Raw genomic sequence first — 23,309 nt, 5'->3', positions numbered from 1 at the left:
GAGCAGGCAACACGTAGACCCTCCCCCAAGGCTCCCACTAACCCCTCCACCGAGACACCAGCGCACAAACCAGCTGCTTTCCTCTCAGGTGTGTGGGGGGAGTGGGGACAGGGGTCAGCTCTGTGACGAGCACTAAAGGCACGGGGCTAGCAGGATCTGTGATGTCTAAGTTTAGCAAGTTCAAATCCAGCCACCACAGTCTGAAGGCTTTTGGAGAGTTTATTGTGGAAAATTCACAGCAACAGGTTTTTAACATTAAAAACACGAATGATACAAAAGGTTTTTGCACCGCAACACTGAAATCACAGTTATGTTTTTGCACATAAAAATACAGTAGAACATACCAGTCAGAAACAAACACGTGAGTTCCCCCGCTGCAGTTCTTTCCTGTACACCTTCGGTGTGAAAGCCCAACTGTGCCGCTAACATGAGGGCAGTGAGTGGGCCCGAGAACAAATTCACGGGAGAGAGGCAGAGTTGGGGCGACGGGGAGGGAGAGCTTCTGGATGCTCTCCCCAAAGCATCTGTGTTCATGGGCTACATGTGGTGGGGCTCTGGGGATCATGTGGAGCCAGGATCTGAACCCAGAGCCTCACAAGTGCTGACCAAGCGCTGACCACTGAGCCACATCCCTGGCCCACATGCCTAATTCTTCAAAACAACTTGAGGCCATTTTAAAGTTTCCAGTTGAGAAACCTCTAATAAAATATATTTTAAAATACATTTTATACGAGACATAAGTTCTTGGAGGGACACTAACATGGATAGAGCTGAGGCATTTCTGATTACAATCAGTAGTGTACTGTGTGAACATGTGTGTATGTGTGTGTGTGTGTGTGTGTATGTGGAGGGCTAAGACTATATGCTTATGTTGTCAGTTTTGACATAGATATCACCTCGTTTGCAGCACTGTTTGTAGCTACAGAGATATTCCTGGGCTATAGGATCTAGTGTCTGCAAGAACTATCACTACCACAATTTGTTATTTTGGGGTGACACCGAGTGGTGCTCAGGAATTATTCCTGGCAGTGCTCCGGAAACCATATAGGACGCTGGGGATCAGCTGTGTGCACGGCAGATGGCATACCTGCTTATACTCTCTCTGGTCCTGGTTACTATTATTTGGGGGCTTGTAGGTCATACCCAGTGTTCAGGACCTGCTCCTGGCTCTGTGCTCAGCGGTCACTCCTGGCAGTGCTGAGGGCACTTCGCAGTACTGGGGACCAAACCTAGGTCTCCCACACACCAAGCACACACACAGCTTACTGTGCTAACTCCCCTGGCCTCTGGATTCTATTTTTCTTATTTTTACCGATTTTGGCTTTTGGGCCACATCTGAGAATGCTCAGGGCTGACTCCTGGCTCTGCACTCAAACATCATTCCTGGCGGGGCTTGAGGGGTGCTGGGGATCGAACATGCAAGGCAGGGCATGCAAGGCAGGCACCCTCCCCAGGACGAAGATATCTCAATGCACAGTGTGGAATGACCTGGGCTGGATCCTGCGCCGCGGGAAGGGTCTGGATCAGGGCTCAGGGTTCCTGGGATCAACAGCAGTCCTGCAAACCGGTTGCAGTTGAGGTTGGTGCAGCGCCGGGGAGGGCGCCCAGGGCCTCACGCGTCCGTCACGCACAATCTCTACCACAGAGTTTTGAAGGATCCTCTCTGCGTACAGTTATTCTACAACAACCGAGCGTCTTTAGAAGACCAAGGGAGCAGTGGTATTCCGGCTTTGGGGGCGGAGTTTTCAGAGTTGAAGGACAAGACCACCAGTACAGTTCCAGAAGAATCCCTGCTTGGAATGTATCCCCACACCGGGAATGAAGAGCAGCTGAACACACAGCTATGAGCAGCATCGCCACGAACAGAGCTGAATTGAAAACCGCAAAGGGCAGCATGCAACAGCTAGCCCCAAAGTACGGAGAACATTCCAGAAGGAGGGGGTCTTCTGGATTTCACCCATCTTACCCAAGACGGGGTCAACATCAGTTCTTTCAAAAATACAAAGAAGAAAGCAGACACCTTTTCTCCAAATTGCTGTCATTTCATCTGTAAACAGTGAAGTATTTGCCTGTATTTTCAGGACCTGGAATCTGCACCTGTTTTTTTCTTTTTTTTCTTCTCTAACAAGCAAATACCTGCTGCTGAGAGGGGGCGGGAACTTGCCCTCCTGGAGCTCTTGAAAAACCCGTATTTTAGAGACCGTGTCTGGGGACACCCTTTCCTTCTCTTCTGCTTGCCTGCTTTATTTTAATGTTTTTTTTTTAATTAATTTAATTTTCATCTTCACTAGAACTGCTTCTGCTCACACCGTTCGTTTTCTCTTTCCGGATCATCTGCTTTATTTTCATTATTTTCATCTTCATTAGAATAGTTGCCAGAATCTTCGCTTGTCTGGGAACTGTACTGTTTGTGATTCTCATCCACTTGACGAACATCTTCTACTATGGTAACGCTGTTTACATTTTCAATTATGAAACACCGTTCAGTTTGCTCCTCCGAAGTGAAAAGGAGTAGGTTCTTGAGCGGCTGTTCGGACAAATCCTAATTTGCAAAAGAAATAGAAATAGGTTATATTAAATGACTTAAAAAATAATTAGTTTTTTAGTTCTAATAGCTTTTACCTTATGTCTAATGAGTAGAAAACATATCTGTTGGTTAAAGTTCTGTTACATATTGAGGTCAAAGAGGCCCCGCCAACCACATTTATGTGGAAATAAAGCTCAGTGAGAGCTGAGACCTCAGGTTCTCCGGGGAGGGACCTGAAAAGCACCTTAAACAGCAGCAAGGGGTGACCAGCGGGGAGTGGAAGGACAGAGGAGACCACTGTGCTGTGGAAATTTTACTTTATTATTATTTTTTTTCTTCTTGGGTCACACCCGGTGATACACAGTGGTTACTCCTGGCTTTGCACTCAGGAATTACTCCTGGCAGTGCTCGGGGTATGCTGGGAATCGAACCCAGGTCAGCCGCATGCAAGGCAAACACCCTACCCGCTGTTCTATCGCTCCAGTCCCTGTGCTGTGGAAATTTTATTTCAAAATTATTTCAGAATAATCTGCAAGCATTCAGAAAAAAGTAAGAGGAACGGACTCGTTCTTCCTGCTCAATGAGTAATAAGCTCTTGTCATCAGGTCCTCTTAAGTACTTCAGACAATGGATTCTGATTTTATTTATTTTTATTTCTCTGGGTCATACCCAGCTTCTCCTGGCTCTGCACTCAGGAATTACTCTTGGTGGGTGCTTGGGGGACCGTATGGGAAGCCTGGGGATTCCCCAGAAGGCTCCTTAGCTCAATAGCTCCTTAGGCTCAAAACAACGGGAAGCTCACGAGAAGTGCACACCTCCCCGCAGGGGCAGAGGAAAGCTTGGGTCCAGATCTCAGGCTTTCAAAAGACAAGCCACTCTCATAGCAGCACCAGCAAAAGCCTGGGCGGAGTCTTGTTATACCATTCTATGATTTCATCCCCAGTATGTACTTTCTGCACTGCTGGTAACATTTGGTCTGTTTTCTTAGACTTGAAACACGGAACTACTTGCTGTGGTAGCCAATTGCCAGAAACACAGGAAATTAAGAATGTGCCTTACTGCTCAACGATACGTTGTATTAAATGTCTCCTTTTAAAATAAATGTAAAGAGACATTTATTTTTTAACTTAGACAAGAGCCAAAACTGTTGATACAATTCTAGAATTGAAACTGACTATATAACAAAGTTTCAATATTAAAATGGATGTTTAAAAATCAATTTTTTAATGTGAAAACTTCTGTCACCACTGGGTCATGAAGTCCTTAGTGAATCCTTAGGATTCAGTAAGCTGTTTGCTGCCAGTCAAGCCTTCTGTGCTTCTGTTTTTGCTGGTTCCGTTTAGGCATCTACGTTACTTTCCCACCTACCTGGGCGGGTGTGCTCCTACTGGAATTTCAGTGTTGAGGAATTTGGAGATGTTGAGCAGCCTGGGGGTGCAGAGACTTCAGGATCTATGGTCTAGGCCAATGTTTAACATGGTGGTGGCCGTGGGAGGTGGCCATGGCTGCTGCTCCCACTCTGAGAAGACCCCATTAAATGACTTCCTCTAAGCTTACTGAAACTTGTGTTTTGTGTTGGTTTTTGGGCCACATTGGGCCATTAATGCTCAGGAGTTACTCCTGGCTCTACTCAGAAATGACTGCTGGCGGTGCTTGGGGGATCAGATGGGATGCTGGGGATTAAACCCGGGTCAGCGGCATGCAGGGCCAAGCGCCCTACCAGTGTGCTGTACTATCTCTCCAGCCCCCTTGTTGAAACTTAAAGAAAATACCCAAATCATTATCTTTTATTTTCTGCCCATCAAGAAAAAAATTTTTTTTCCTGTTAAAATCAAACACAGTTCATTTAAAGGAAGTCCCAGCCTTGACACAAGAAGCATACCTCATTTACGGTGGAAGGAGGCTTACTTGGTGGACAATAAACAAAAGTGATATATTTCCAGAAGATTTTCACAACCAAAGTAAGAGCTGGAACTATAAGTAATACAACAAAAACTCCAGCTACAAGCATGTTCTCTGTAGAGGCTTCTAAAAAAAAAAAAAAATTATTATTGCTACAAGTTCCAACACAGAAATATGGCAATAATGTTAACAGAATCTGTTCAAAAGGTTAGCCATATGAAAGAAAATGGAACACCTTTTAAATAAAATTTCTAGATAGTTCTGTGAGTACCAACCTGGCTGTCGAGGTATTTGCACATAAAAATGGCCCAGGAAGTATAATAAGAGAAAAGTGAGTAATAGGGTACTGACATAAGGCTTCATTCAGGCATAATATTCTCTAGCAATTCTTCTGTAACACACAATGAGCCCAAATAAAAAAAAAAAATGTGACTAGGCATCCATCAGCCTTGGAAACTATAAACTACAAAAAAAGACAGTCAGCCCCACATTAAAAAAGTGAGTCGATTTCCACATTGGTAAGGATGATATAAACAGCAATAACAAACAACAACAAAGTTCAAAACCTGCTAATTGAATGGCAGGACGGAGGGAACCACAGAGTATTTTACAGGTTCCCATAATCTGAATGTTCTCGGGCAGCCTGTCATACTGACACAGAGAAGGAGGGAAGAGGCCCACCTGGCTTGGTTTCCTGGCACTGGCTGTCACTGAACACACTGCTCAGGTTCCATTTCTCATCCTCCACGAGGGCTCTGGCTTTCACACAATAGACTGTCAGTGCTTTCAACTTGTCAATAGTAAAATCAGTTTTCTCGACATACACCATCTATAAGGAAAAAAACATAATCAATCATGGATAAAATTTAGTCACTTTAGGAAAGCAGACAAGGAACATCTATTTTCTGAAAAAGTAAGTTTTTTTTTCTCTTCTTTTTTTCCTGTTTGGGTCACACCCGGTGATGCTCATGGGTTACTCCTGGCTCCGCACTCAGGAATGGCTCCTGGTGGTGCTGGGTGGGCGGGGGCAGGGAACCATATGGGATGCTGGGGATCAAAACCGGGTTGGCTGCATGTAAGGCAAGCACTCTACCCACAATACTGTTGATCTGGTCCTTGAAATATTAAGGTTTTTTTGGCGGGTGGGGGGCTCCGTGGACCTTGTGCCTCTATGTGTGAGGCCCTAGCTTCTCAGCATGGCATGGGCACCATCAGAAGTGACCCTGATGGTCCAAGAGTGCTACCTTATCACCTTAAGTGGGGCCAATTAAAAACAAGAACTCCCAAAGTGCCACTATCAAGAAGTGCTCCCAATCCTAATTACAATGTTAAATGTAAGTAGGATCTTTTTACCTCAGCATTTGTAGAGTTTTCCCAAAAAATAATTTCATAAATTAGGGGGTAATCCTGATCCACGAACTTGTTTTCAGAATCTTCTGGAGAACCGATAGAGACACGCATTGAACAATCATCAATGGGTTTCATGTTAATGACTGGTGGAAGTATTACAGCTAGAAAAAAAATTGTAAATACACAGTTAAATTTAAACTAGAAAAAAAAACCCAACCTATACTGAATCAGAAGATTGCAATCAAAACACTTATTTGCTTACTTTGCATGACAGTGTCAAATTTTTTTTCTTCAGACCAAAAAGATGTAGCATTTCCTTGAGATGCTTGGACACGGATAAAGTGAATTCCTTTGAAGAACACGGCTTGTGGGATGACACAATAGGTAGTAGTGACATTTTCACAGTCCTGGATATTTTTCCATTTCTCTGCGTGGTTCCCAGGAAGCATTTTTACATAGGCGCTATTGAAACAAAGAAGTTAGTTTTAGTATTTTCATTCCAAAGACATGAACCCAGGGTCTCCTGTCTATTCCTGCTGGGCGGGGCGGGGCTGACAGAAGTGAATGGATTTCACCCTCAGGAACAGTTCCAGTGACACACACACACGACCCTAAAGCAAAGAAGAGCTCGCCGCAGGTGTGACAGAGGTGTGCTAGAGATTGCACTTGCCAGCACACAGAAACCTCAGTGACAGCCTCAGGGATGCTGCAGAGAAGATGCTGAGCATGGCCAGGAAAAATGAAGTCATGAAATTCGCTTATAAATGGATGGACGTGGAGAGTATCATGTCGAGTGAAATGAGCCGAGGGAGGGGGACACACAGACTGCACTCCTCCGTGGGGTATGAAAAGCACAGTGTGAAGACCAACCCAGGTTCGATCTCTGGCATCCCACACAGTTCCCCGAGCACTGCCAGGAGCAATTCCTGAGTGCAGAGCCTGGAGTAACCTCTGAGAATCACTGGGTGTGCTCCAGAAAGTAAAAACAAAACAAAACAAACAAAAAAAGCAAAGCAGCATTATACACAGTAAAACCTGGCACAAGGAAATTTATGGAACACAACTTACGAGAGCCACTGCGCCCGAAAGGTCACCTTTTCATAGGGGTCGTTAGGGTAATCCCACTTAAGCACATAGTTCTCATTTAGAACCTCAAGTTGTACATTTTCGGGTGGAGGCAGTTTATTTTCCACTAGAAGACAAAGAACACACACAAACGCACTTATTTTTATTTCAGTGAGACAAATCTGGTAAAAGTATATTGCAGGAACAGCAGGGGGAAGAGGAGATAGGGGTTATATTGTATCATTAAGAGATACCAGTAACAAGAAAAGATGGGTACAGCAGGCAGAGTGCTTGCCTTGCCTGCTACCAACCAGGTTTGATCCCCTGAACTTCCTGTGATTTTCCCAAGCACCACCAGGAGTGATCCTGAGTGCAGAGCCAGGAGTAAGCCCAGAGCACAGCTGGGTGTTGGCTAAAGCCAAACATAAATGAATATGTACATAAGTAGCACTGTAGTCCCACTGTTCATCGATTTGCTCGAGTGGGCACCGGTAATGTCTCCATCGTAAAACTTGTTACTGTTTTTGGCGTATCGAATACGCCACGGGGAGCTTGCCAGGCTCTGCCTTGCGGAAGGGATACTCGGGGAGGGCATTTGCCTTGCATGTGGCCGACCTGGGTTAGATTCCTCTGTCCCTCTCGGAGAACTCGGCAAGCTACCGAGAGTGTCCCGCCCACATGTATATAAGTAAAACAAAAAATACATGTAAAGCAAAATTCTTTACCTGTGGTATTTATGCAATATACTGGACTATAGAAACCAACTTTTCCTGCTGAAAGTAGCATTGCTCTAACTTTTAAACAATAAGTAGTTTCTGGTGAGAGTTTATAAATTTTATATTTGGGATGAACAGCTTCAACACTTTGCTAAAATGGAAAAAAAAAACAGAAGGCTGTTACTTTCAAATACATACTGTAACAGTTTAGAATTAATCTATGTCATCTTTCTCACACATCAAAAATAAAAAAATAATACTTACCTCCATACCCGAACTGTTCCAGATGACTATGTTATATTTAAACATTAAACGTTCTGTAGCCCACATGTTATCATCTTCGGTTCCAGGAGGAGAGATGTTAATTACTATCGCTTTATCTTCAGCTTCTAAACGTAGTTCTGGAGGACCAATCTGAGCTATAAAAATAAGAACATTTGCCACATAACTTCATTAATGTAATATTAAAATACAGAGTCAATAAGTAATTCTCAGCACTTAAATACAGACTATGCAATGGCTGGAGAAATGATGCAACGGGTAAGGTGCTTGCTTTGGCGTGGTCAGCAAGGGGTCAATCCCTCATCCCCATATGATCACCTTCAGGAGTCATCCCTGAGCAATGATGTTCTGAAGTAAAGAAATGAGAGAGAGGGGCTGGAGTGATAGCACAGCGGGTAGGGCGTTTACCTTGCACGTGGCCGACCCGAGTTCAATTCCCAGCATCCCATATGGTCCCCTGAGCACCGCCAGGAGTAATTCCTGAGTGTAAGCCAGGAGTAACCCCTGTGCATAGCCAGGTGTGACCCAAAAAGCAAAAAAAAAAAAAAAAAAAAAGAAAAGAAAAAAAAAGAAATGAGAGAGAGAGAGAGAAGGGAGGGAAAGAGAGCCCATTTTCCATCACCAATGTTCCCAGTATCCCCCCACCCCTGCCTCTGTGGCAAGGATATTCCCTTTTACTCTCTCTCTCCATTTGGGTGTTGTGGTTTGCAATACAGGTATTAAGTCTCCCATTCTGTTACTTTATATTCCACAAATGAGTGCAATCTTTCTAGGTCTGTCCCTCTCTTTCTGACTCATTTCACTTAACATAATACTCTCCATGTTGATCCACTTATATGCAAATTTCATGACTTCATCCTTTCTAACACCTGCACAGTATTCCATTGTGTAAATGTACCAAAGTTTCTTAAACCAGCCATCTGTTCTTGGGCATTCCCAGTTCTGGCTATTATAAACAGTGCTGCAATGAACATACAAGTGCAGATGTTATTTCTGGAAGCCTTATTTCTGCCAGAGAGGAACAGAGCAAGCAGAGGTTCAACAACAGGATCCTGCAACAATGCGAAGGTCTGGGAAATGCAGACTGTGGGAAGAGGAGAGATGAGGGGGAAGATGCCCCCAAGCAAGCAAACACGGGTTGGGGCTATAGAGTTCAGAGGGGAGAGACTGACAGAGATTTCAGAGCGAGGCGTGAACAGAGAGGCGAGAGGGAGGAAAGACAACTGGACACACAGTTCTTGGAGCTTGGTATAGCACTGGGCGCTCCAAGTTTCTGGTCTCTGCCTCCTGTTACATTCCCAAAGAAACGGAAGGTCCCCCAGATGCAAGGACTTTGTTTACAGTGTCAGATCTTTTGATATTTAGCAAATTAAATATTGAAACAACAACCCCTTAAAAATACTAATTCATGAAAAATTAGCCCATCACATGGTAACAAATATTTTTCATTAATGATTACCAGAGTAGGAGCGATAGTACAGTGGGTAAGGTGCCTGCCTTGTACATGGCCAACCCAGGTTTCATCCCTGGCACCATCGAGGGTCCCTTGTGCCCCATCAGGAGTGATTCCGGAGCACAGAGCCAGGAGTAACCTCTGAGCATCGCCAGGGGCAGAGTCAAAAGATCATCAGAGTCCCCCAGAGAAAGATTTAATAGAGTGCTATTTATTTTCACATTTGGTTTCAAGTTCTTGAATGTCTTTTAATAAAGAACACAGTTGTGGAACTGGAAAATGGAACACGAGAGTTAGGGCACTTGCCTGGCACATACTTGACCAGGGTTCAATGCTGGGCACAACTCTGGTTCCCAGAGTCCTGGAGGCCCCCTGAGCACCAATTGGGGGACCCCTCTCTCGAAAAGAAGGGGTGCATTTCACATCTACGACTGAGTTCAGTCACCACAATCGCACATCAAACAAGCACAGCTAAACCTCACCGTGTACTGAAGAGAGCAAACAGGAAAAGGCACATACGCCCGAGTTACTATGAAAACAGTTTAGATTCTATGGACACCCCACCAGAAAGGAAGTAGGGGACCAAACTTGAGAAACAATTTCAGAAAACGAAAGGCTGGCATTAGAGCAGTGAAGAGACCCAGGCTTAAGGGAATCTTTGGATTTAAAAAAAATTAACTTTGGGGGCTGGAAAAATAGTACAGCAGTTAGAGCATTTGCCTGGCATGTGGCTCACCTGGGTTTGATCCCTGGCACCCCACATACGGTCCCCCAAGCCCCATCAGGAGTGATTCCTGAGTGCAAAGCCAGGAGTAATCCCTGGGCATTGCTGGGTGAGCTCAAAAACAAACAGAAATATCATTTATTATTATTATTATTTTTTTATTTTTATTTTTTATTTTTTGGTTTGGGGGTTACATCTGGCTATGCTCAGGGCTTACTCCTGGCTCAATTACTCTTGGTGAGCTTGGGGGACCATATGGGTTGTTGGAGATTAAACTGTACCATAGCTGCAGCCAATTTTTTTTTTCCTAAAAGATGATTTAAAGATGAATGATTTTACACTCAATGGGCTTGGAGAATTTTCTATAAATATTTAATAAAGACTATAATGTAGGGAGCTGGAGCGATAGGACAGCGGGGAAAGCACTTGCCTTGCATGCAGCCAATCTGGGTTCAATTCTCAGCATCCCAGATAATCCTCTGAGCCTGCCAGGAGTAAATGCTAAGCACAAAGCCAGGAGTAACCCCTGAGCACTGCCCCTGGTTTGATCTGGCACTGAGCATGGCCCCCAAGCGAAAAAACAAACAAAAAAGAATGTGATGTAATTCAGCTGGTAAATTCTTTTCTTACCTTCATTATATGGTACAAATGAATCAACTTCATGCCATGGAGAAGTATCACTTCCTTTCTCTGCTCTTACACGCAACTGAATTTCTTTATAAATATCTTCTAGTGCCTCTGAAGAAAAGCTGCATCCAAAAGTTGTAACGTGTTGACACCCAGGCAGTTCTGTCCAATTAATCTCCAAAGGTCTTTAAAATAAAAAGAAAACAGTTGACTGTGCAAACTTACCTGAAGACAACAGCGCTAAATAAATTCATAAGAGATGCTAATTGATAAAGCCAGTTTAACAGTGATGTCTTCTGTTTGAGTTAATGCAAACATTTTAATGTATAAAATTATTTTTCCCCGAGTCTAACACCACATCATTATTTATAAATAATTCTGAGTTAGTTCTGAGTTTGTTTGTTTGGGGGCTGCATCCAGCAGTACCTGGGCCTTACTCCTGGCTCTGCTGGCAGGCTTGGGGGACCACATGAAGTACTAGGGATGGAACCTGGGTCAGCTGTGCACACCGTAAGCACTCTACCTGCTATACTCTCTCTCTCTGGTCCAATTTATTTTTAGATACGGTTCTCTAATTATGTGGGTTGTTCCATTAAGAGCTCAAAGGAGCAGAAGAAGTGATTCATAAAGTCAAAGTGAACTGAGTGTTGGCTTTGTTAAAAATAGATATAGACTCTTCAAAAATATAAAGAAATCACATTCTCATAGAGTGGCTAAAATAGAAAGGTATCGTGAGAGGAAAAAAAGCTGAAGTGAAAGAGAGATAGGAAACAGAACCTTTAGATTTCAAAAATTATGTTTTGCCTCCGTGACCTTAAAAGGACACAGACTGGAGTAACAGTGCAGGAAGCAGGGCACACGCCTGGTATGGGCTGACCTGCTGGATCCCTGACACCGCATGGTTTCCCAAACTTGCTGCTGGGCAGGGTCCGAGAGGCCCCTCGCACTGCAGGGAGGTCCTCAAGCATCACCGAGGATGCCCCTAGGCCACCTGAGCATTGCTCAAAAATAAACAAACTAAAAAGACAAAAAAAGAGATTTTTGTTCAATCTAATCCATAGCTCTAGCTGTTGCTAATTATTTTTTTTGGGGGGGAGGCTAATATCGAAGACATCATTTTGTTTGTTGTTTCATGTAAGGAAATCTCCTTACCCACTATACCACCTCTCCAGCCCAGCAGGCATCATTTTAAAGATGCTTTAAGAAACCAGCGTAGGTTGATTGGAGCGGTATGTACAGTGGGTAGGGAGTTTGCTGTGCATGCGGCGGACCTGGGTTCAATCCCTGGTACCCAATATGGTTTCTCAAGCTCCACCAGGAGTGACCTCCGAGTGCAGAGAGTGAAGTAAGCTCTGACCACTGCCAGGTGTGGTCCCTCACTGCCTCCACCCCCAAAAAGGAACCAGGGCAGCATCCAAAAAGTTTTTGTACTGGCTGAAACACAACCTGACCTTAATTTTCTGAAAGGAAACACTTCCAAAATTACCAACAACTACACATTAGCAAATGGAATATTTCGGGCAAATTTTTCCTTCTACTTTTTCCGTTCCACCTCTGAGAATAGCACTGGCTTTAACAGTTTAAACAAAAACACTTCTAGGAAACTCCTCCACATTGCCACATCAGAATTAATTTCTAAAAATCCACATACTTAAAACCTAAATTAAGTATCCAATCAAAGATTTTTTGCATTGCTTTGTTTTTCTCAACTATCATTTATTAGGTAACAAATCCCGAGAAGTAGGAGGTAAAAGAAGTCTGTGTAGTGAGTACTAAAACTCTTTACCTCTTCAAGTCTGGGGCACAGAGGGACAAAATAAAATGAGCTACAGGTAGAAGGCCAAAAAAACATTGGCCCATTCTAACGGAGAACTTTTATTATAAAAAGAAAGCCTTATCAAAAACATTTCAAATCAATCTCTTTCCCTTCCTCTATTTTCCTGCTCCAGGAGGTCCTGGTCCCTCTGTCACAGCTGCTTTTGCATATAAGGAAGCTATTGCCGTGGCAGCTATTTAATACTTTCTTAAGAAAAAAAAAAAGCCCTATCACATACGGTTAGATCAGAGCAGAAAACAATTTACAAACAAATGAATACAAAATGTATTTCATAAAGCCAATTTCCTAACAGAACATCATGCTGTCTCCCTGGTTCATTGATGGCTTCTGAGCACCCAGTGTTTGTCACCAAAGGCATCTGGTATTTTTTGACTGAAAGAATATACCTCCCACCCTGCAAACATAACAAAAAATGTCACGTGCGGAAGAGGCCAGGCAGTCTGGTGAGCAACGCGGCCGGAGAAATGCTCCGGACCCGAATCCGGGCCAACAACACCAGGGATCCAGACGGAGGAGGTACAGCTGGTACACCTTCTCCGGATGGAACCCTGGTGACACTGAGAAGCAACTAACACGGCTCCGGGTTGCGGGACTGGAACACATCCGAGCCGCGGGGGGGCACTGGAGTGGGGCAGCGCCTGCCCAAACTCCAAATGGTCCCGGCCGCCAGAAGTCCCGCCCTCGACCCACCCTCGGCGCCATCTTCCCACCTTCAACAGAGAAGAGGCCAGGCAGTCTGGTGAGCAACGCGGCCGGAGAAATGCTCCGGACCCGAATCCGGGCCAACAACACCAGGGATCCAGACGGAGGAGGTACAGCTGGTACACCTTCTCCGGATGGAACCCTGGCGACACTGAGAAGCAACTAACACGGCTCCGGGTTGCGGGACTGGAACACATCCGAGCCGCGCGGCCGTTAACGCGGCCGCGCGACCTTTTCTAAAAACTGAAAACATACAATCTTTTAATGACAAACCAATTATCAAATGCTTCCTTAGTAGGGCTGTCTTCATTGGGGGGAAACTCCAACAACAATTGTGAGTTTTGTTTTGCAATATGGAATGTAAGCAAGGTAGAGAGAAAATGAAGTGAAATTCATCAGTTATACAGTTGGGGGGTATACTGGGGATTTTGGTGGTGGAATATGGGCACTGGTGAAGGGATGGTATTGGAATATTGTATAACTGAGACATAAACCTGAAAACTTTGTAACTTTCCACATGGTGATATAATAAAAATTAAAAAAAAAATGTCATGTGCATCACATAGGCTGCTGATCTATCTTGCATTCATTCTATGGTTACTGGGATGCTAATAGTTTACCAAAGTGTCTGTCTCATTTGTCACAAGTGACATTATGTCCTAGGAGGTGTGAACTACTATTAAAAAATACCTATCTGGAGGCAGGAGAGATAGTACAGTGGGTAAGGTGCACTTTGCTGACACAGATTTAAGTTGGTCATGTGAAAGGCAGGCACCTTACTCACCCCTGTACTATCTCTCTGGCTTCAGAGAATAGGTTTAAACCCAGGGAACTTGTTTCAAGTTTGTATGACACCACACGAACACCATATGGGGTTCATTTAAATCATAATCTGGCATCTATTTTACAAGGAAATTATTCATAAAGCTAGTGGAGCCAATATGAATGGAGACAAAAATAATGCATTTGACACCCCAGTCAGAATGGGAGAGTAAAAGACATTATTACAGACTACAGCATTTAGTGTAAGTATATAGTAATGTGTGGGGCCAGAGAGACAGTACAGCAGGCTGGGAACCTGCCTTGCAAGCAGTGACCCAGGTTCAATTCCTGGAGCCAACATATGGTCTCCTGATCCTATCAGGAATGATCCCTGAGCATAGAGCAAGGAGGCAGCAGAGGGTACCACTAGGCATGTCTGAAAACCAAAATAAAATATAATGTGTGAAAGAATAGGATTATGATAGCAAAGTCCATGACGCTGTTGACTTCTTTTTTTTGGGGGTGGGGGGGGGTGGGAGAGTACCAGTTGTTACTCAGGGCTTACTCCTGACTGTACTTAGGGGCTTGTGAGGCTCAGGGCACTGTATGTGATGCCGAGAATTAAACCTGGGTTGGCTGTGTGCAAGGCAACCACGTCGCCCACTGTAGTATTATCTGGCCCGAGACACTGCTCTTTATTATAAGGACAACATCAAATAAAGAAACCTAAAATAATCTTCGTTATACCTAAAGGAGCTCCTTGATAAGATGCCAGACTAATAACAAAATTACTAACAAAACCTAAAAGTTCACTTAAAAATACTGTAAAAAAAAATAAGTATTCTGAAATTATTCACTCTGAGATAATCCATGTGTAGAAGTATAAGCACACACGGGTCACACAGTTAAGCACTGACACACAGATGAGCACTGACACATTACTAAAGACAGCAGACTGACTAAGGAGGAATCAGAGCGAATCTATGGGGCTGTGGGGGGGGAGTGGGTGTCCTGTTCTGGAGGGCTGAGGTGGAGGCCGGGGCCCCTGTTTAGGAGGGCTGAGGCCTTGTTTCTTCACTGACTGAGAAACTACAGCTGTTTTGTGACCAGGAGCCACAGTGAGCAGACGAGGCCTTGATATTCAAATCACGTAGCCAGACTTCCAGAGCTGGGTATTCTGTACTATCTTCTTTGGCAGCTCCCCGCCTGTCTCATCTCTTGGCAACTGTGAACTAGGCAGAAAGTGAGGACTACGGAGGAGGCAGAAAACAGAAACGCCAAGTGTAGGGACCTCCCAGGCCAATGAACTGATGTTTCTAAACTTTTGCTGTGCAAGACAGAAAGGGCAGGAAAGCCTGACTATCTGAGAGTGGGGATGAGCAGGCTGGGGCTACTTCCAGATGTGCTCTTGCGACATTTCCAGTCCTCCTTATCCACTTCATTTCAGGTCCCACTTACAGGTACAGAAGAGTTTATCCTTTTTAACAGAGAGGGCGTGGCTGTGGGTTAGCGTGGCATCTGCCACCATTGCTCCCGAACCCTTTAGCTTCAATGCTCAAAGATGAATCTGAGTCTTTCTCTGTCTCTCTCTGTCTCATAAAAAGCATATGGTAAAAGCAAAGAATAGCTTTAAAAATATGAAAACCCATCTTCCCCCAAATGCTAAAAAAAGAAAATTCCCAAATGTTAAAGTCACAAAAAATTCGGTGATTCTGGCATATAAAAAATGTTAGTGCAACATACATTTGATAATATGCAGAAAAAGTAACATTCCTGTCGTACTCATCAGTCCTCTCCCATGTCAGGGTAATGTTGTCATCAATGATGGAAACCTCTACATTTTGTGGAGATTTCAGAGCTTCTCCTCCTGGAAAGGAAAACAAGGTAGTTATATATATACCTAAAGTATTTGAAAAAAAAATGCTACTCTTCCTTTCTACCACCGATTCAAAATTGTACACTCAAGTCTAAGACAGTATAGTAAGGAACCGATTAAAAAAACAGCAACAAACCAAAATCATTATTGGCAGGCCATACAAAAATTTCTTTGAAAAATTTAGGTCCAGAAAGATAGTGCATTGGGTAAGGCGCTTGTTTTGCATGCAGCCAAACCCAGTTACAATCCCCAGCACCGCGTATGGTTCCCTGAGTCTGGAGTGATCCCTGAGCACAGAGCCAGGATTAAGTCCAAAGCACTGCCAGGTGTGAACAAAAACCAAGGGGAAAATATATATATATACTACAAATCACTGGAGATAAATTTTTTTTCTAAAATATCTAATGATAAGTAATCTCCTTCACTGGCCATGGTCCAGAGACTTATAAACAAATGTCGAAAGAGATCAACAAGTTGCAGAGTGTGAAATCTATGGGCAGCTAGGGAGACCCCGTGTCTCTCTCTCTCTCTCTCTCTCTCTCTCTCTCCTCTCTCTCTCTCTCTCTCTCTCTCTCTCTCTCTCTCTCTCTCTCTCTCTCTCTCTCTCTCTCTCTCTCTCTCTCTCTCTCTCTCTCTCCCCCCCCCCCCCCCCCACATGCGTTCAGTGATCTCAAGCCACTTCCCCACCCAGGATGGCCAATGCCATGGGTGGTCGAAGGAGGAAACGAGGGTCAGGCTGGCTGGTGATCAGTTCCCGTTTATTCCATTCTCCCCACTTGCCTGTTCCAGTCTCACTAAGCTCCCCATTCTGGTCTCACACTGCCTCTCATTCTCACCTCCTCCTGTCTCTCCTGCTCATCTCTCCGCGCTCCCTCTCACAGCAGCGTCTCTCCACATGCCAGCTCCTGCATTTTCCCCTACATTCCTCTCCCTCTGTCCCCCTTGCTAGTCTCTCTGCGCTCCATCTAGCTGCCCTGGTCTCTCCAACTCCCCGCATTGGGGATAGCATAATCAACATATCAAAAGCCTTTCCTGATCTTCAATCAGGCTGAAGAAAGGGAAATAACACCTAGGGGTGTTTCTCCTCTCCTTAGTCCAATAACTTAATTAACATCTTAATTCTACTTTTTCACTGTCACTGTCATCCCATTGTTCATCGATTTGCTCAGGGGGTAACGTCTTCATTGTGAGATTTGTTACTGTTTTTGGCATATCAAATATACCACGGGAAGCTTGTCAGGCTCTCCAAAAGGGACGGAGGAATCAAACCTGGGTCTGCTGCGTGCAAGGCAAACTCCCTACCCGCTGTGCTATCGCTCCTTACTACTTCTTAATATTAGCTAATATTACTCAGGTATGCAGGTTTTATAGCTGAAATCTCTAGGCTTTCAGAGTCAGGGATGGGCTACCCCCTCTCCCCTCTCTCAGTACTTCCCAAAGTCCAGGCAGTCACGCACACACCCCAAAGCTACCATCCCGTTAAAAATTCAACTCCAGCTGTATCGCCCCGTTAAAAATTTTGGTCTTCCTGGAGTGACATCTCAAACTCTCCAACACTGGTAAACCAGGTGTAAAACAACAGATTGGATGGGATGTAATGTAGAAGGGAGCCAGTTTCATTAACAAAATATAATCACAAAAGGCTTAACCTTTTATATCTTAGTAATACAAGGGTTTAAAAGCTCCTTGGTGAGATACAACAATCTTCGCTAACTTTCTTCTAAGAAAACATTTTTTGATCATTCTTTTAGCAAATTATTTATAATAAGCAATAGAAAATAAGCTACTGAGGGCCAGCTCTGTGTGCAGGTTTAAGGGGTGGCGGGGGAAAAATGGAGATAACAATGGTGGTTAAGGTAGATAAAGATGGTGGTGGGATTGGTGCTGGAATAATTGTGTCTGTAACAAATCATCATGAACAACTTTCTAAACCACAGTGCTTATATAAACTGTAAAAGGAAAATAAAATTAAAAAGAAAACCACCCCAATGATGACTCTTACCATGGTGAACTCATTATTTATGGTGGTATGTTTCAGAGAGCTGGTAAAAAGCTGAGCTTTAAAAACCCAGAGAAAGTATTAATTATATGTCAATGAAGATGGAAAAAAGGAAAAAGCATTTTAATGGATATAATGGTCTGTATAAAAAAAAAAAACTTGGGCCGTGGAGGGACTCCTGATGGAAAAGACAGAGGTATTCACTGTTTCCCAACAACGCTTGGAAAATTTCACCTTTGATATTCTGAGATAGACACATAGGTGCTGACAGCAAGCGATACCAACAGGCTCTCAAAGGGGACAGGTACAGGAAACCATCACTCACATAACAGAATCAAATTGGTTATGAATGTTTCTTATGGCCGTGAGGCCTTACAGGAGCATGGAAAGGTCTTGATCAGATCAATACCAAAGATAGACATCTATGTGTGTGTATGTGTGTGTGTGTACAGGTACACACACATACATGCATACCTGAGATACCCATGGGGCCACATGGCCTGGGCCATATGCCAGGGACAGCGGATCTAACCCAGGCCTCACCCGGGCAAGGCACAATGCTCCATCACTTGAGCCACATGTCTGGTTTTCTATTTGTTTTTAAGGATCACTACGCTAGGTCATTTACTTCCAGCATAAGAAACTTCCGCCAGGTGGCTATCCTCTCTTTTCATCCTTTTAATCTTTACCTTCTTCCTCTCTGGCCATCCACGTCCTCCAAGGCCTAACTCAGGTTTGACCTCCCAGGAAACCTTTTTTCTCTACTCCAGCTTACACTGACTGCTTTTTTTTGTTGTTGTTGTTTTTGGGTCACACCTGGCGATGCACAGGGGTAATTCCTGGCTCTGCACTCAGGAACCACTCCTGGCGGTGCTCAGGGGACCATATGGGATGCTGGGATTTGAACCCGGGTCGGCCGTGTGCAAGGCAAATGCCCTACCCGCTATGCTATCACTCCAGCCCCCACACTGACTGCTCTTCTTTTGCATCACTAAATCGTACTGTTCCATTTCACACTAAGGCAGATACACCCAGCACAGACTGACAACTCGAGGCTCTTAAAACCTGTTGAAAGGTTAAAAAAAAAATGCAGTAACAAAAACTGCTTCTGTATTAAACATGTATCTCCAAGCAGACTGTACGTTCCTTAAAGCTCCTACATGGTTTCACACCTTAACAGCATTTTCCTGCTTCCTAGGCATGCTGCTGGACGCCCAGAGACTTCCTCTCTGTCACAAAGCACTTGGTCTTTCATGATGAAAGGCTACTGTTTAGATTTGATTTAGATTTTTTTTTTCTTTTGGGGCCACACCAGGCAGTGCTCAGGGTTTACTCCTGGCTCTGCACTTAGGAATCATTCCTGGCAGTGTATGAAGACCATATGAGATGCCGAGGATTGAAGCCTGGTCAGCGGCGTGCCAGCCAAGTGCCTTACCTACTGTGCTACCTCTTTGGCCTCTGACTTAGAATGTTTTAGTGGCTGTGACTCTGGTTTACAATTATGTTTGTTCCAGGATCGCTTTTTCAGCTTTTTCACATGTCTTCTGAAGTCACGTTGTCATGTAGTACCCATCCCATCTCCTACCACCCTGGTAACCTCAGTTCTGCGCCCCGAAACCAAGGGTTTGCTTAGAATTGGTTCAATGAAAGAACAGCATTTAAGTGTATGCGCAAAGATGAAGTTTTACCATTCACAGTGATATCACAAGTACTGGTTGATGACACCTATGTGCACAATATGAGGATAGAAACTGATGGATAAGTCAAACACAATTAAAGGACAAGCCAGTGGACATTTAACAGAGCTGGCTGAGAGGAAGTGGGTGGGGAAGGATAAAAAAATCCATCTATTTCTTCACTATTTCTAGCCTTAATTTCTTCTTCAAGGTAAGGCATGCTCTCTCCTTGAAGACCTTCTACATTGGGGTTGCTATGTAAAAATTTTCTTTACTGGGACCACTTCCTTTGCCTTCAATCAGTTTCACATCTGAGAAAACATGTTCTGAAAATTTTGAAAGGTGGAGAGTCAGCCATTGAGTCTCCCCTCCCTCCAATTTCTGTTTACACTTGATTTTTTTTTTTTTTTTTTTTTTTGCTTTTTGGGTCACACCCGGCAATGCACAGGGATCATTCCTGGCTCATGCACTCAGGAATTACCCCTGGCGGTGCTCAGGGGACCATATGGGATGCTGGGATTCGAACCCGGGTCGGCCGCGTGCAAGGCAAACGCCCTACCCGCTGTGCTATCACTCCAGCCCCTGTTTACACTTGAGCTCCCTGAACAGAAGACGAACTTTATGCTCACTCCTCCAAACGAGTTCTCATCCTATCTATTAGAGTTCCTGAGACTGTACACAGCCAGGAGTCCTGAAGGGGCTGATAGACACTGGATGGTGTCTGTCATATTCCACACAGAACTCTGAATGAGAGAAAAAGGAAGGAGGGGGGCCCTGGCCCCTTGCTGGTGTCTGGCATTTGTGAGCCAAACAACTGATAAATGGACAGGAACTCTAACAATGAGCTATTAAAGTTTTAAATTTCACAGCAATCTCCTTTTATTTATTTTTAGACATTTATTTTGGTTTGGGGGCCACATCCTGTCTCTGTACTCTGGGCTCACTGGGGTTGCTCAGGAACCTCATGGGGTGCTGGGGATTGAACCTGGGTTGGTATAAGGCAAGAATCCTAACCGCTGCTCTGGTCCCAGCAATCACCTTTAAGTTTATTTCATCCTCTTAGGGTCATAAAATACATAAATAAGCACTTAATACAACACTCCTATTGACACTTCTAAGGCCCTGGTACTCAGGCTGATGACCAGAAACATCTCACTATCTTATGACTTAAATCCAAACAACACACATCCATATGGATGGAGAAGCCTTCCTACATTCTGGAATTTCAAGATGGGGAAAGGCAGAGCAACGTTCTGAAAGCAAGTGGGGACTAATAGTTCACTTGGTTTTGAACAGGGCTGTCACTGTAAGAGAACAGTCGATTGGCGAATTGTTGATCTCTAGGTCCTTAATCTACAGGTGAGTAATGATCTTAAATTATTTGGTCTGTAGGAAACAATCTAGTCCAGGTTCTAAGAGCAGGTTCCCAGGGTTTAATTTCCTCCTTCTGGAGCAGCCTTGGGGGGCGGGGTACGCAATCTCCCAGGGCCTTGGTTCATCTGGAAAATCAGCTCCTGGGGTTGTTCCGGAAGCTCAGCGTAGTTTACACCTTTGAAACGCCGCAGAGTGGGTTTTGGAGACAGAACAGAGGCCAAGGAGCTTGGCTGACACCCCACAGATCCTACTCCATGCTCCACCAACCCCCCCTTCCCGCCACATTTAATTTACTTAATAAATAAAACATTTAAGAGTCATACCTGGCACGCAGTTCCAAAAAATTAGCCCTATAATTTTTTTTTCCCCTTTCCAGAAGCTTTCAGTGAGGGTCTGATACATATCCTCCTGCTATGTTAAATTTAATGGACTGATTTTGGGGGCTACACCCGGCAGCGCTCACTAGGGCTTCCTCCTGGCTCTACGCTCAGGGTCACTCCTCGTAAAGGCAAACACACAAGGCGGGGATTCTTCTCGCAAGTCAACAGGAATGATTTGTGCAAACAGCGCACGTAAGACGCAAGGGGCGGACTCCGGGCTGGGGCTGCATCCAGACCCTGGGACCCCACCCCCACCCTCCCCTTACATAACACACACATCTTTACGGCATGGGAGACCCCGTACCATCCGGGGCACCGTTTCCTGCAGCCAACAAAAACACTCGGCGGCTCCGCCCCGCTTGCCTGTACCCGGCCTCCGCGGGGAGGAGGAAGCGTGTGGGGGAAGCGCTGTCCAGACCCCGCAGGGGCCCCCACAGACTCCGCACCCTCTCAGCACCACCAGCCGATCAATGAATCAATACACAAGGCCCGGCGGGGGTCCCGGGGTCCACCACCCTATGTGGTCCACGCGACCCCCATACTTCCACGCCCCCCCATCAATCGATATAAAAGCCCCGAGTGTGGGGGGGGCGCTCTGAGACCCAACGCTCTAGGTAGCCTAAGCGACCCCGGGCTGCCAATCAATCAATCAATCAATCAATCAATCAAAAAGCCTAGCGGACCCCGGGGAGGAGCCGGGGGCTGGTATGTGTGTGTGGGGAGGGGGGTGGGGGGGTCCCGGGTTCCACCCCCAGCACTGCGCACCCCCCGCAGCATAACCAAATTCAACCAAGCAACCAATGTCAGAGCCCCCGCGGTCCATCCCTACAATCAATCAACCAGTCAATCAATCAATCAGTCAATCAATCAATCAACAGGTCTCCTGAGGGCTCTGCGTGGAGAGACCCGACCCCGCATTAACAAACGCCGGCAAAAATTCAGTAATTAGAAAGAATCCAAAAACCAAAGTCAAGCCAATGTCCCCGCGGGGCCGCGACTGTCCCCCCCCGCGCCCCCCTCCCCAGCCGAGGGGCCGCCGCGACCCTGGACCCCCCCGCGCGCGTCCCTCCGTCCCCGCCCCCGTTTCCGTCTGCCTCTCACCGGCCGCGGAGGGCGCACCCCACGACACCGCAGCTACCACCAGCAGGGTGGCGGCGCGCAGGAGGGCCTGCATCGTGCGCGGGCGGCCGCGGACGGACACCGCCGCCTTCACATCGCCCCTGAACCGCGTTGTCCCCTCAGCCGCGTCCTGCCCTGAGGTAAGCGCGCGCCCGCCCGAGATCCCGGAGCGCCGCAGGCCCCGCCCTCGCCCCGCCCTCGCCCCGCCCCGCCGCGCACGCGCCGTCCGCGCGCTGGCGCCCCGCCCCCACGACAGACCCCGCCCCGCCCTTCCCGCGCGTGCGCACAGCCTTCTCCACGCTCCTCTCACCCCCGCCGGGGCTGCGGTGCTGATGCCGCAGAGAGGCGGGCGCTGCGGGTGCTACGGCCAGCGTGGGGGATGCCGCAGAGAGGCGGGCGCTGCGGGTGCTACGGCCAGCGTGGGGGATGCCGCAGAGAGGCGGGCGCTGCGGGTGCCACGGCCAGCGTGGGGGATGCCGCAGAGAGGCGGGCGCTGCGGGTGCTGCGGCCAGCGTGCTCGGGGACCGCTCGGACCCCTCCCTTGGCGTTCCTTTTGCGGCCCGAGGCTGCCCGCTGCATACACCTTGGGCCTCGCGGGGATGCGGCGCGTGGACACCGGGTCTGCGCAGCCTCCTGGGCGCTGGACTTCCCAGCTCCCCGGGGTTTGTCCCGCTAATGGCAGCCTCGGGCGCGTGTCTGGCTTCTCCTGACCACCGTCCTGCCCCTCCCGGTCGTGGACATCCGGGATCTTGTGTGGGGGCGGCTTGTGGACTCGGGGGCCACTGCAGTGAAGTAGCTCCGAGCATCCGGGCTGTGTCTTGTGTGCACAGCGTTGGGAGGACAAGGCACGTGGCCAGTGCGGGCCAGTCCCTTCAGGCGCTGGTTCATGCGCCGCTGGCCGAGTTGTGGCCTCGTCCAGGCTTGGGGTGGCTCTCAAC

At 46.2% G+C, this 23,309-nt stretch overlaps 1 protein-coding gene across 1 annotated transcript; it reads right to left on the bottom strand.

Annotated features, from left to right (window-relative positions):
* Window positions 1-201: 201 nt before the first annotated feature.
* Window positions 202-22,558, bottom strand: IFNAR1 (interferon alpha and beta receptor subunit 1). Its single transcript, XM_055126099.1, has 11 exons — window positions 22,354-22,558; window positions 15,691-15,814; window positions 10,650-10,831; window positions 7,825-7,979; window positions 7,570-7,711; window positions 6,848-6,971; window positions 6,042-6,241; window positions 5,783-5,940; window positions 5,111-5,258; window positions 4,410-4,555; window positions 202-2,542 (listed from the first exon to the last, which is right to left on the bottom strand). The coding sequence occupies exons 1-11, from the start codon at window positions 22,424-22,426 to the stop codon at window positions 2,288-2,290; spliced, it is 1,707 nt and encodes a 568-aa protein (XP_054982074.1). The 5' UTR covers window positions 22,427-22,558; the 3' UTR covers window positions 202-2,287.
* Between the last annotated feature and the right edge of the window lie 751 nt (window positions 22,559-23,309).

This window comes from Sorex araneus, chromosome 2 (genome assembly GCF_027595985.1).
Source record: "Sorex araneus isolate mSorAra2 chromosome 2, mSorAra2.pri, whole genome shotgun sequence".
Classification (NCBI taxonomy): Eukaryota; Metazoa; Chordata; class Mammalia; order Eulipotyphla; family Soricidae; genus Sorex; species Sorex araneus.
This window is presented reverse-complemented; position numbering and strand designations above follow the sequence as displayed.

Bases quoted from the DNA above. Each gene is read 5' to 3' on its own strand.
- IFNAR1 (XM_055126099.1), bottom strand. From the start codon at position 22,426: ATGCAGGCCCTCCTGCGCGCCGCCACCCTGCTGGTGGTAGCTGCGGTG. The intron at 15,815-22,353 runs GTGAGAGGCAGA...TTTCCTTTCCAG, and splicing joins GGGTGCGCCCTCCGCGGCCG to GAGGAGAAGCTCTGAAATCT. The intron at 7,712-7,824 runs GTAAGTATTATT...TTTCCATTTTAG, and splicing joins GGAACAGTTCGGGTATGGAG to CAAAGTGTTGAAGCTGTTCA.